Source organism: Vicugna pacos, chromosome 20 (genome assembly GCF_048564905.1).
Source record: "Vicugna pacos chromosome 20, VicPac4, whole genome shotgun sequence".
Classification (NCBI taxonomy): Eukaryota; Metazoa; Chordata; class Mammalia; order Artiodactyla; family Camelidae; genus Vicugna; species Vicugna pacos.
The window spans coordinates 43,119,980-43,134,299 of NC_133006.1; the positions used below are offsets into that span (position 1 = coordinate 43,119,980).

General features: G+C 55.5%; 1 protein-coding gene across 6 annotated transcripts in view; it reads left to right on the plus strand.

The window, feature by feature from the left end:
* GMDS (GDP-mannose 4,6-dehydratase) overlaps positions 1-14,320 on the plus strand; it is a 449,816-nt gene that overhangs the window by 360,214 nt on the left and 75,282 nt on the right. For all 6 annotated transcript variants that reach the window (XM_072945793.1, XM_072945790.1, XM_072945787.1 and 3 more), the window contains exon 8: positions 13,894-14,012. In XM_072945793.1, coding sequence (XP_072801894.1) covers positions 13,894-14,012 — 119 coding nt within the window. The remainder of the gene's footprint in view (positions 1-13,893; positions 14,013-14,320) is intronic.

Sequence of the window (14,320 nt, forward strand, 5' to 3'; positions counted from 1 at the left end):
TGAAATAGCAGAGACCCACGTGTGAGACAAATATATAAATCACCAGGCTTTTAATGCCCTTTCAGAACTTGACTATAACCGACACACTTCGGGCAAGGAATCAGAAATTCTTCAGGATGGAAATGTTGAAGCCACGGATTCCGTTCTAAAGCACATTTTTGAAGGAATCAGTGGTCTGAGAAACGCTGTGTTTTCATGGCGAGTAAGACAGCAGGCCGCAGACTTGCCGCACGCAGCTCGGTAGGACCTTCCCCAGGACCTTCTCCAGCAGTGTCATCATTTACGGTTGCAGCAGCGCTCGGTACGTCACAGCGTGCTCTCAAGGGCTGACCCAGCCGGGGCCCGTAACCTGCGAGAAAATTGCGGGTGAGTTAGTGACTTGTCTGAGGTGACCAGCCCGGCGTCTCAGGACTTCTGTCCGAGTTCTCTTCACTGCATCGCACTGAGACCGCCCGTCTTCCTGTCCAAACACATCACCTGGGAAGCCGGACCTGAGGCAGGCCGTGACTCCCGGACCTGGGCCTCCACGTGTTGGCGGCAGTCCCTCCCGAGGGCGCTGCATGTCAGGCCTCCCACCACAGGCTCAGCTTCAAGGAGTCGCCTCACCTTGTAGGAGGGTGCGCAGCCCATCCCAGGAAGGGCTCCTGGGCCCCTGGTGCTGCTGGAAACAGTGTCTCCTTTTTCAAACCACCCTTTTCCCTTGGCTCCTTCACCTCCATGGCAGGAGGAGCTGCATCAGACGGGGAGCGGCCGCCCCGGGTGCCGGCCCCGCTCCCTCAGACCCTCCCGACCGGCAGCCGTGCCACGAAGAGCAGGGGTCTCAGCGGGGGGTGCGGTTTCACTGGTGACCAGGACATCTGTGCCCCCAGCCAGGGACCCTTTTCCTTCTTAGATGCAAACGCCCAAAATCCATCCCTTTCTCGGGGGTCCTGACCCAGCACTGAGTCACAGGCACAGCAGCTCATGCAGAGCGAGGTTCTCTCCCCTGGCAAGTCGTTCTGTGCCATCGGCTCCCTGGGGGAGGCCCGAGGCTCGGTTTCTCTTTCCGCCCCTGCTTGTCGTGGGGTCAGGGGTCACACACGGGCCAGCAGCGGTGTGAGGAGGGGGCTGGGAGCAGGGCCAGCTGTCAGCGCAGCTGCACGCCCACCCCTCACCCGCCAGGCCCTCGGCGTCTGGAAGACCGCCCCCCAGGCAGCCAGCTGAGCCCTGGGGAGATGCTGGGCTGTGGGCTCCCGGCCCTGGGAGACCCGATTTCCCGAGGGGCCCAGTCCATTGGCTCTTCAGCCCACTGCCTGGTGGTCTCACTGGACTCTGAACTGGATTTGTTCTTTCTCACTTCTGCTTATGAGGATTCAGTCTAGAAGACGCCCAGACAGCAGGGCACAGCGGGAAGGGCTCCTCACCTGCCTTCCGGTCTGGGCGGGCAGCACCCGAGCGCGACCCTCAGCTCTGCCCACAGGTCACCTTCACCACTTGCTGTTCCTCTGGGATTTCAGAAGGGACGCAGCAGAAGTGGGAGCTGCTGGCTCGGTGTCGGCTGAGCAGAAAGTGTGGCTCACGCTGGCTCACGTACAAGAGCAGTGAAAGGACACTGAATACCACTTTAAAGTGACCAGGTTCTTAAATTAATCTATGATTTTTGGAGCAGATGTTCAGTAGCTGTTCTTAAATCAATAACATTGATTTAAAAACAAATTTACTAGCGTTACCCTGTGCCTTGCGGAGGAGGATTCAGTCCTGAGATGTTATCAGCTGGCTTTCTGATGTCCCCTTAGTAAGTGTGGGCGATGGAGACACCAGCGAGCTCTGGAGACGACGCGCTCTCTCCCAGGAGGGGCCCGTCACCAAGAACTTCTCTTTCGTAAACACCACAGCTCTCCTTCTCGGAAGGCTGGAGGCCGAGGGAGCGTGGCTCCCCTCCCCGCCAAGCCTTGCGTCACGAGCCTTCGAGATCAATAAGAACATTGTGGTGGTTATTTCATAGCTGATTAACTTACGCGTCTGCAAGCCAGCACTTGACTTGAAAGGCTGGTCTGGTTTCTCGCGGGCCTTCGCCGGCCTGTCCCGGCTCCCAGCCCTGGGACTGCCCTTCCCCGACCACAGCGGGGCCCAGCCCCGCAGTTTCGTGGTGAGTAACTGTCAGCTGGACCCGGCGTCTGTGAAAGCACATTGTGTCTGTTCGGTCAGAACCACAACGGCAAAATCGCTGGGGAGGAAGGGCAGAGCGGAGCCGAAAGCCCAGCGACACCTGGCTGTGGACGCTCGGCCTGGAAGGGACAGAGAACGTGGTGGCCGTTTTCTTGATGACAAGGATAAATGCAGACACTGGGAGGCAGTGAGCACTTGGTGATGAGACGCTGCAGAGAGGCGTAGCGGAGAAAACCGCCCGTGGGCTTCCCCGCGCACGGCTGGCACACTGTGTTTCTTGGCTTTTCCGTAACTGGCTGACGTAGTATTGTATCTGAATTCATGTCAGGCTCCTGGGACTTCCTCCTGGCGCTTTTGTGTCCCTCCATGCTGCCTTTCTGTTTCATTTTCAGGGAAATGGAACCCTTGGGCCGCAGAGCTGGAGCGTGGTTTTGTTGTGTCTGAGACTGCTTTCAATTTCAGCAGTTGCGGGGTAAATAAGCCACTGTGTACTTGGGAAAAACACTGGCAGAAAAGTAGAATGGTAGAGCCTCTCGCTTTTCATTGCTAGTGAGATTTCCCAACTGAAGCTACTCTGTTCTGTTTTGCCTCTGGCTAACATCTCGAGATCAGTCATAAAGTTCCATGCAAATACTTTCATGTATTAAAAGAACAATATTTTGACACTCATTGACACTGCAAAAAAAACACAACACTAAATTAGTGTTCAGGAAAACAATGAAGTCCTTGTTCATTCACATGAGACGAAGGTGAAGACGTCGGGTGGTGCCAGCAGGAAAGATGGCCCCTCGGCTCTGCACCTTCAGCGCTTGCTGGTGTCTCCTGGGAGTAGACGGCCTTTTGTTGCGATTAACGCATCTTGAGCGGTCACTGACACCTGTCGGACTGTTGAAAGTTCTAGTCCCCAAAAACAGACGTGTACTCTTCAGAATCTGGTTATCTGCATAGAGCTTCCCTACAGGTTGTGTTTGTTTTGGCTGGTTTTGCAGGGGAAGTGTTTTAGAATTTTTAAGTACTTGATTATGTTAAATATTTTGAAAATATCAATTCAGCTTATCAAAGGCTTGTTTTTCTAGATTTCATCTAAAGTTATAAAGACGCAAAAAAAAAAAAAAAAAAAAACCTCCCATCACTGCGTGGTTTTAAAAGAGTCAAACTTTTAGGAGCACTCTTGATTTTTTTTTTTTTTATTTGGAGAGCATGAAGGAGCTTCTGGTCTAATTTTCAGCGGTGTGGAGGGCATACTCTCTCTAAAACACTACTGTGTTTTCACGTGTAGTGGAATTCCTGGCCACCCCCGCTCCACATCCCTAGGCTCAAATGTGACTGTTGCAATAAACGTTTTCTTAAATATAACTGGCTTCCCTTCGCGTCTCTCCAGTCAAGGGCGGTGCTGAGTCAGCATCCAGGAAGTAACGACGACGCTCGTGGGTGAGACCAGGCTGGTAGGAGCAGTCTGGCCCCCCAGAGGAACCAAGCTTGTATGCTGTTTATGCTGGGGAATTTTATATTTAGCAACCAGACATTAAAGGCAGGATGATTAAATCTCAGTCTGTTCAAGCACAGTTTTGAGAGTGCCGAGTGGGAGAGCGGCCTTTGAGTTGAGGTCTGGATCTCTGTGAACGAGGACGTTGTGGGCAGACACGTTTGGGATGGGCCGAGAGGACACCAGACCCCTATCACAAATACCACGCATGCCCGGGCCTGCAGACCTCGTGGGAGCTGGGGGACGCGCCGTCACCGCGCCCACGGGGCTGAGAAGCAGAGGGTCGGACCTTGTGATCGCCTGTAACCGTAAGGAGCAGGAAACGAAGCCGTACACCTGTGACCGCGTCCCTGTGCCGTGCGCCGGAAACGAACACACTGTCGGCCACCTGTACTTCAATTAAATAATTTTAAGAGAAAAGGAAGGTTATGGGAAAAACTGAAAAAGGGGAAAAAAAGCAGAAGGTGGGGAATTCCCTGGAGCACCCCTTTGCTGTGACCCCCGCCTCCCCCTCGCGCTCCCGCACCCCCTCCGGCGGTGCCCGTCCCGTGAGCTCGTGCTCCTCGGCTGCCGCGGTCCTCCCGGGGGGCCCGAGGTCCGGGGGCTGCCGCACCCCTTGGAACTGCCTCCTGGAGCCCGACGGCCGGCTGGGCCCGCACACGCAGACCGACAAGGTGCTGGCGCCGTGCTTGGACCCAGCCATCTTCATCCGAGGCTGGCGGCACCCAGGGCAGAACTGACCCAGAGAGATTCAGGTGGGGTAGGGGCTCTGTAGCTGGGCAGTGGGCTCCGCTTTCCCGGGCTCTGCGCGCCTCTCCCTTGACCCCCGCCCACCCAGGCCGGTGGTACCCATCTCCCCTCCTCTCCACCCAGGCAGCCCCCCACCCCCACCCTGGGCTCTGCGGTGCGGCTTCTCCCACAGGCCTCCCACGCGACAGTCATGCAGCCCCGCCCAGCGTGGCCCAGTGCACTCAGACTCTCGAGACCCTGCTGGGCCCAGAACGTGTCAGGTGTCCATCCCTGAGAAGGGAGCTGGAGGCGGGAGGCACGGGGCCGCCCTCCTGGCAGGCACGCTCCTCCGCAGGGCAGTGGGTGGGATGGCTGCTTAGCGTGAAGGTGTCTGAAAGCTTCCCTGCCTGGTGACTCCTGGGTGCTCCCTGGGGTTCGTCTCAGAAGTTCTTCCTTACATCAGATGTTGGACTTCTAGAACCCTTTTCCCGCGTAAACGTTGGAAGTCCGTCAGGCAGACGTGGCATCTCCCTTCTCTGTCCCTGCCTGGCATCCTCCCCAGCTCTGGCACAGTGCCTGGCCCCTCGCAGGCATTGCGTAAATCCCCTTGGCGGAGTGGCCTGGTCCCCAGGTAGCTCACAGACATCCATGCAGCTGCGCTAACAGCCACTGGTAACAGAGTTCCACAGCCTCGCACGTTAGTGTAATGCAGTCAAGAGAAGACTAAGCTGGGACAGAGCCTGTGGTCCCGCCGCTGGCTCGGCTAGGTGTGTGACTTTAGGCGGATCACATTGTCTCCCAGCTTTCAGCTGTTTACCTGCCTTTTAAATGAGTTGCAGCGAATGAGGCCATCTCCAAGGTCCCTTCCAGCTGCACGATTCTGCGGCCCTGACTGACAGAGTCAGGAGTAAATTCACTCCACTGTTGGGCCCTATCTCCCCATGCTGCGTCTGGACGCGAGGGTGCTCATGGAGACGAGCTGGGTTCTCCCGGCCCCAGAGCCCTCTCCAGCCGTGTCATCTCTGTTGCCTGTGTCACCGCCGTCATGGGAGATACAGTCCTCGAGCACTGTCCCAGGACCTCTTCCTCTGTTAACTGATTTCATCCTGAAAACAACCCTTTGAGGTCGGTACCACGATTGTCCTCATTTTTGAGGCACTGGGAGACCAAGGACCTTTTCAGAAGTTGCTCTCCAAGCGGCTCACGAAGCCTGAGCTCCAGTGTGGTCCCCAAGCCAGCGCATCAGCTTTGCCCTGGAACTCATTAGAAATGCAAGTTTTCAGGCCTCACCCCAGGCCTATGGAATCAGCACGTCTGGGGCCAGAGGAGACCAGCAGTCCACGTTTTGACCTTCCAGACGGTTCTAATGCAGCTAAAATTCGAGAGCTCCTGCCTCTGGGTTAGCCCTGCACATCGACCTGCCCTCAGCGGTTCTCTGGGCGTTGACTCCCCGGTGTCCCAAAGCCGAGGGTGTGGCATCACTGCCATTTGTACATAGAGGACGCAAGCCTTCAGGTGTCAGACAGTCCTAACGTGGGAGCTGGTCACGCTGCTTTTCCAGCTCTCTGAGTTGGCACTGCTGGTGGAATCAGTCCAGGAAAAGTCAGGAGGCAGAGACACTTGCAGAGGAGTGGGGAGCAGGGACTCGTCCAGCGGTGCTGCGGCGGTGCAGGGGCTGCCTCCACGGCGTCCCGGCGGGATCTTCTGACGGCCGAGTGGCAGGGGGAGGGCAGTGCACCTTGTGGGCGTCAGCGTGCCGTCCTTCGCGGGGCCACTCTGTGCTCCGCACTGTCCCAGGAGTGCTCACGCACAGCACTGAGCATCCAGAGCCCAGTCCGAACTGAATATGCACGCTGGACTTCAAACGCTTAGTACACAGAAAAATGATGCAAAATACCTTGACAAGAGTGCACTGAAGCGAGAGTGTACTTATTGTATGTATTGTGTTAAGCAAAACATTAAAATTAGTGTCACCTTTTTACTCTTAAAATGTGGCTGACAGACACCGCAGATTGCAGGCGTGGCTTCCATCGTGCCTCTGCTGGGCAGCACGGTGTTAGCGAGACTAAGCGTGCGACGTCCCGCCTGCACTTCCCCGGGTGCACGTGTGTGGTGCGTGTGCAGTTTGCAGTTGCAGGTAACGTCGGTGGTCAGCGCTGGAAGCGAGACGTCGAGGGCGAGGCGGGACCTGTTACTCAAGGGAGCCAGAACCAGCCCCAAAGCTGGATTCCAAAGGTCAGAGTCAGACGGAGGCAGGACCAGTGGTGGGGATGGGTTCGGGGGCCAGGCTCCAGAAGAGTCCGAGCTGGCTCCCCGGGTGCGTGGGGGTGGCTGGGGCCACGAGCGGGGAGTGGGCGGCCGGGGCGTGGGGACTTTTCTGCTGCTCCCGCTGGGCTGGGAGCCGCGTCTCAGTGCTCACCTGGGCCCGTGAGTGGGCGCAGGTAACTGGAAACACCTGGCTGAGGTAGGAGGCTGGGCCGGCTCCAGGGAGCAGCCACTTCTGGGAAGTGTGTTGTGACAATGGTGGCATCAGGGCCAAGTCTGAGCATTTGTTGAGTCGCAGGGACCTAAGTGCGACTCCGTGTCCCAGTCCTGGACCGTGAAGTGTCGCTGCCTTCTTACAACCCCGCCCCCGCCTGGGGTCAAAGGGAAACGCAGCCGTCCATTCAGGGAAACCACAGGCTGAAGTGCTTGAATTCGAGGCAAATGCAGGCGCCATGGCTCTACTGAAACCGCCAAGCGAGGACGGCCCGCCCACCCAGACTGCCCTCTCGCAGGGGTTCGGTGCCCTCTTCCCACGGGGGAGCTGTTTCCTTGGGCTGGATCTGGGCTGACCTGTAGCCAGCAGTACGTGGGGAAGGTGGCCCTGGGGCACTTGCAGGCCAAGGCCTCGTGGGGCCATTGGAGGCCGTGCAGCTTGTTTTGTACAGAAATGGGGGCTGGATCCGACGAGAGACAGGGGCCCGTGGAGAACTGAGGCCCCTGGCAGCAAGGATGCAGGTAGCCCCGGCCGGTCACCGCGGCCAGCGGCATGGGGAGGGGCGAGCGACCCCAGCCCTCCGGACCCTGAGCAGCAGGGAGGTTTAGGCCAGCGTTTCGGGAGCCACGGAGGACACCTGGACATCCTTGGTTCCTGTGCACGTTTCTCATTGTTCCTTTCACACGTCGTCTCACAGTCACATGACCTGGACACACAGACTTGCTTTGCACTCAGAGTGCGTCGTGCTGAACACACCCACGTGTCTGTGGAAGAGGCTCACATTGACCTCCAGTCCCGAAAGTCCCACAGAGCAGAGTTCCATCGGGCAGAGAGTGCCTGATTTCCACCACAGCATGGCAGGGAGTTCTGCGGGAGGAGAGGCCAGGCCCGCCGTCCCAGGCACAGCCCCCTGGCTGAGGGCACTCGGCGTGGACTTCATGCCCCAGGACCCCTGGGCTGTCCTGGGCCACGCTCAGCGTCACGGTGCTGGAGGCAGAGAGTGCGGGTGGAGAGAAGGTCAAAGGGGCTGCGAGCTGCCCCCCTGCAGGTCCCTGCTCCTCCGTGCTCAGCCGGCAGCAAATGTCCAGCAGTAATGGGGAAGGTGAGTGGGTGTGGGAGAGGCCACGAGGAGGAGAGAATGGGAACGCATCCCGCGGAGCAGCACAGAGGGAAACACCTGGACTCAAAGAAATGAGAGGCAACGCAGTTTTGTTCCATCTGCTGAAAGTCAGAGCAGGTGAATCGTGTTTCCTCGGCGCGTGGTCACACCCACTGGTTTGTGTCCCTGGCTGTTTCTGTGCCCCAGCAGGAGAGGTGATCAGTAGTGTGAGATGTGTGCGGCCTGCAAGCCTGGAGTGTTTACTCTCTGGTGCTTTAAGAAAACGTTTGCAGACCCCTGACTTAAAGGAAATAAATGAAAGAGTTAAGCTAGAGGTGATCAGGAAAGATGTGGACAAGGAAAAGAAGATCATTCTAGAGACTGAAGCCACATTAGCAAGAAAATTTAAGAAGTTATGGTATATTTATATAATGGAATACTACTCAGCCATAAAAATGAAATAATGCCATTTGCTGCAACATGGATGGACCTGGAGATCGTCATTCTAAGTGAAGTAAGCCAGAAAGAGAAAGAAAAATATATGATATTACTTATATGTGAAATCTTAAAAAAAAAAAGACACAAGTGAACTTATTTACAAAATAGAAACAGACTCACAGACATAGAAAACAAACTTACGGTGACCAGGGGAAAGCAGGTGGGAAGGGATAAACTGGGAGTTGGAGATTTGCAGATGCTAACTACTCTGTATAAAATAGATAAACAACAAGTTTCAACAACAAGTGTCTTGTAGTAACCTGTAATGAAAAAGAATATGAAAATGAACACATGTGTGTATGTGAATGGCTGAAACACGCTGTCCACCAGAAACTAACATGCTGTAAATTGACTGTACTTCAATGAAAAAATTTAAAAATAAAAATAAATGTGAGTCAAAACAGCCAGATGAGCAAGCAGCAGGAAGTCCCCTGAAGTGATGTGGGAAGGAGCAGAAATATGATGAGGCAGGAGGCATAGACGGGGAAGGCAGAAGGAAAGGAGCCTGGAAAGGAGACGGACACGCGGGGGAGAGATGTGCTCAAGCAGAAGAAGTAAACACGTGGACAGAGCCAGGTGGCGGCCCAGAAGCCACTTCAGAACGGCCAGCCCAGGACGGGAGCGTCAGGCTTCGTACTGCTCCACAGCCCAGCGACCTGCGGGCAGCGCCTCTGCTGGCCAGGTGCCGGCCCGGCCTCTTTCCACGCGTGTGGCATCAGCGTCGAAGGCTGTGCTCACAGCAAGGGCTGGGCAGCTTCTCAAGTTGCCTTTTACTACGTTTGGTGTTTTTATCAGTTTGTTATCTAATGATTTTTTTCCTGCCCAAAACTCTGTGTCTTTAAAATGGCTGGAAGGGCCTTAATCAAAGGGATCCACGAGCCAGTGTTTTGGCCTGTGAGTGAATTAATAGATTGAGTGGCTGGTTTCACACTGATGATTTTCTTGATACACTGCCCTTGTTGGTCATTCGGCACCTGTTTCCAGCCACGTCAGCGTAAGGGGTCCTTCCCCGGCTAACCCTCAGTCCAACCTGTGTGGTCCCACGAAGTGCGAGGCCCGGCCCGGGGCTACTTGAAGTCCGGCTTCTGACAGAAACACCAGGCGGTCATGCTGAAGGCGGCTCCTGAGCAAGGCTGACAGAGCCAGCCGTGGGGACTGATCCACCCTGGGAATCCTCTCTTGGGAGTTTTCATTTCCGTTTGTTCAGGGGCCTGTGATCTTCGCTGGGATGATTTCGTCGGCACTGTTCCCGCTTACACTGCGTGGCGGTGTGTTCAGATTGCTTCTATGACAGTAGCTCGTAAAGCAGGCGCGGGGCTGAAGCGGCCGCCACCAGATAAACACGGTTGAACATAAGCTTGGTTAACAAACCTGCTCTCCACGGATGGCAGCTCAGTTAATCAGTGTCCGCGGCTCGGATACTGAGCTGGAGGTTAATGGCGAGGTGGAAGCAGTTGTCGAATCCAGGTTTTTAAGACAAACACACCTCACACCCCGAAAGGCATGCGTGGAATCAGGCGTGGTCACCGGGCTGTGCTGGTGCACTTGGCAGTTCTCCTCCAGCGGCCTGGCGGTGAGCCGCCCGAGCCACCAAGTCAAGGAAAGAGGAGGACCTTCACTGCCCGCTTCCGCGTTCGTGATCTGAATGGCCAAAGAGTCGCTGGGGGGAGCAGCGCTTGGGGAGGGGGGGTTTAAATGGAAGTTTTCTTTTGACTCTCTAAATCAGACCTGTAAACCAGCTAGGTTAGTGACAGTGACAAGAGAGCACACGTCTGAACTGAGCAAACTCTCACAGCCGTCTGGACGTCACCGTCCGACGTCGGGGACTTGGGAGGCAGGTTTCCCCGGCTCTGTGTGCCTTAAAGGCGAGATGCCACATGTGAGGCGTGGTTCGAAAGCCGCACTGTTTGTTTGCCGTTCAGGGACATTTTTATGTGGAAGAGTCCCAAGCCATGGTACATTCCTCAACTGGTTGTCCCCCCTCCGCCGTGGGATGGACGAAAAATAAAAAGCAGGCCATGTTTTTGCTCCACTGATGATCGGGTCAGGGCTGAGAGCAAACACGTGCTGAGGAGGTGGGTCGGTCAGTCGTGGCCCGCGGGGCCCTGACGGGATATGGGACGATGCCGTCTTTTGCCTCGTTCCTTGAGAGCCGAGTCGGCGCGGGGAAGCTGACGTCTAAGACACGCGGCCCCAGATCGTTTCTCTAGGCACGAGCCAGGGCTGGTGGCGATGTGATCTCAGGCTGTGGCCTGGCCGGGTCCTGGCTCAGATGTCCAGCATGTGGACAGGAAGGTGGGGAGAGGTGAGCTTCGCCTGGCTTGTGCCATCCATCAGGGAGGAAATGGACCAGACCCACGTGTGCAGCTGCAAGGGGGCCGAGCACTGGGCGCTTCCCACACAAGGGCCTTTGTGTCCCAGACAAGGTCTAGCACCGCGACGGGCCTCGGCTGTGCGGCAAATTCCTGATCGCGATCAGTCCAGGACACACGGTCATTCATCTTCTAACCCCGAGTGTCACCTGACCGCTCAATAACCACCCATTATGCTCGGTGGAAATTTAAACAAAGCCCTTTTCCCTCTGTTGAAACCAGGAATCCCTTCAGTAATAACAAATAAATCTGGAGTCGTATGTCCTTCCCTTCTCTGTCCCAGACTGGGGTCTGGGACGCTGTGAACTTTAAAGGAAATGCCTAGAAATGGAGAGGTCAAAGGCCGCAGATCGTCTGAGGAGAAGGAAAGAGCAGGTCCTCGGTGCCCAGGCCTGTGGAAGTGAGAGGCTCCCTCTGACCGCGACGCCCCTGGGGCTGGGACCAGCACGTGGGATCTTGTGCCGGCGTGTGAAGTCATCCGCCACCAGCCAGGAGCCATGTGTTCCCGTTGCTCTTAGCAGCCCCTTGCTTTCTCTCTCGTGGCTGAAGATACGATTTCTTCAAGACCGTTCTAGCACAACATAGCATCTCAAAGGAAATGAAATAAGCTGAGCAGTCCTGAAAGACCTGTTTGAAATGTTATTTTTAGACTGGAAATTTGAGGAAAACACATTGAATTATATACACTGATCCCTCAGAAAAATGTTCAAATAGGAATTCTAGCCAGAAGCATAATTTAATTTTTCCTAAAAGCTTTGAAAATATTTTGAAGAAAACCAAAACACGTCTGCGTGTGTGTGTGTGTGTGCTCGTGTGAGTGTGAGTGGGAGGCAGAGGCTCAGCTTGGCTGGGGAGGTGACCACAGGGCAGCTCGGCCCCAGAGACACCCACGTGCCGTGTGTTGTCACAGGGAGACCCGGCGAGACCAGGGGTCCACGGCAGGGCCCAGACGGGTTCTGGGAAGGGGTCCACCAGGGCGGGAACACAGACACCAGGAGGGGCCCCACGGCCTCCGACCAGGTGCCCACGACAGAGGGGTCTCTTGGGGCGTCGCAGCAGAGCGCCCGGGCCCAGGCTAGGCAGCGCGCGGTCCGCAGACCCGTGCTGGTGGGTGGCCCCGATGCGGCGCACGTGCTGTGCCTTTCTGCGTCTCATCGGGCTTTGGCACTAATATAATTCGTGAAAAGGGTTTTTATTTTGTTTTTTATTGACGTGTAGTCGATGTACAATGTTCGTTTCAGGTGCACAGAAAAGCAATTCAGTTACACACGTCCACACATACACACGTGTATTCCCAGGTTCTTCTCCACTGAGCTTATTTCAAGAAACCGAGTGTAGCTCCCTGGGCTGCGCAGCAGGCCCTGCTGTTTGTCTGTTTATGTGTAGTCGTGTGTACCTGTTAGTCCCGAAGTCCTCATCTGTCCCTCCCCTCGTGCACAACTTTAAAAGCCCTGCGGCTGAATTCATCAGCTGTGGCCTCTCGGCGCCGAATGGAAGGGCAGACCTTTCACTGGCGTGAACTAAACTCTGCGGCGAGTCAGTGTCGCCCGTCGCTTTTCAGCGTCGCTGTCCCTCTGCGGGTGCCGCGTCCCCGAGGCCTATGGAATGGCCGGGAATCTCATCTTCCTTAGAACAAAAATACAAACCATTCACGAGAAAAATGCCGTAAATTCAGGTGAATACAGAGGAATTAAACTTTGTTGGCTGCGTTTTCTGGAAGAAAGCAAGTTGCTTCATTGATTCCAGAAACCTGTTCCTCAGCTTCCCCGCAGCAGCTGGGGACACTGTCTGACTGTTTTCTTTAAACGTTAGAACAAGAGTTCCGTGACATGATTTGGGGGACTGTTCCAATGAGGTGCTTATCGGTTTGACCTACTTTGTTTTGAAAAGTGGGTGGGGGGTAATGATAAAAACATTGATTTTTTTTTTTTTGGTCTTAGATTTTTCCTAGAGACAGCTGTCAGATACCAGCTGAAATCCTCATCTTCTGTCGTGTAAACAAAATCTTTGAAATCAGCGTGCCGTTCCAGGTGCTGGGGGAGGGTCTCCGCCGAGTGGGACCCTGATTTGGGTCTGACGTGTGCAGCCGCGCACTGCCCACTAGACTTCCTGGTCCCCTTGAAACAGCGGGTCTGCGTGACGCCCCCACCGAGCCGAACCTCAGACGCTGTGGCTGAAGCCCTGACTCCGCGCACACGTCTTCACCTCCATGTAACTTGTTAACAGCGGTCGTGCCCCTTGTACCTGAGTGTTTCTCCCTTAAGGTTCTCGATTATCTTGCTTTGGGATGTCACCATGTTGGCAAATTTCCATCTTCATTGCTAAGAACTCTGGTTCTGCTTTTGAGGATGACTATGTGTCCTGAAGTGATGCTCCCTTACATCCTGTCCACGACACGAAGGAGAATCAGGCAAGGCTCTTTAAACTCTGATTTTCTTAAAGGGACTCTGAAAGGTTATCCACTGCACATGCTCGTCAATGTCTGGTTCCTTCAACCTGTGGTCCAGGGCCTGCTGCGTGCGGTTCCCCTGGTGCCCCAGACCGACGAGATGCTGCCGCATGCTCACCCCCAGCCTACGGCGTCCGGGCTGGGATGTCCCCAGGCGATCCTGACGCAGCTGAGAGCTGAGAGCCGGGACTGTTCGCGGTGGTCAGAATAGTGTATTAAGTTCATGGTCATCGTCTGGATACACGGGTTAGAGTGTCTAACCCAGGAGGCAGCGGACCTCGGTGGCCAGAGTCGCCGCCCTGGAACCCGAGGGGGTGACACTTAGGAGCCACGGGTCAGCAGCAGTGAACGCGGCTTCCCAGAGGGGCAGCTGCGCCAGCTGGGGCCGGTCAGATTGCTGCTTTGCTTTGCTTCGGTGTTGGCTCCTTCGAAGCCTTGCGCCAGCCCTACGGGAGGACCTCTGGTCTCCCGCCGCCCTGTCGGGACTAGTGCGTGCGGACGGACCCCTGCAGAGGGGTCTCTGGCCCAGGCGGGCCACCTTTCCCCTCGTCCGCACCCAGCTGTGCGCACTGACAGCAGCCCCCCCCCCCCGGGGCGGCAGGCACTCCTGTAACGGGTCTGCTCTCGTTCCAGGCCATGTGGCTGATGCTGCAGAGCGACGAGCCAGAGGACTTCGTCATAGCCACCGGGGAGGTCCACAGCGTCCGGGAGTTCGTGGAGAAGTCGTTTCTGCACATCGGGAAGACCATCGTGTGAGTGAGCCCGAGGCCGGCCTCTGTCCCCGGCAGACATCCGCGCGCGCTCGACCCCTGTTCTGTCTTTTCCTCTTTGCTGTCTCGTAAAAGTGCGAAGCGGGGACTCTGCTCCCGTTAAAGTCTGTGTCTAGAGTTGTCACCATCTAAGCTCAGTCTTCTAAGAATTTTTTTATCTTTTTAATTTTTTAATGTATTTTTAAGATCTTTAACTTTTTAATTTAAAAAATCTTATCGTGGTTCATATACGTGGTTTACTATGATTTTACTATCAGTAATTCTACCCTTAACACATCCGTGTGATCATG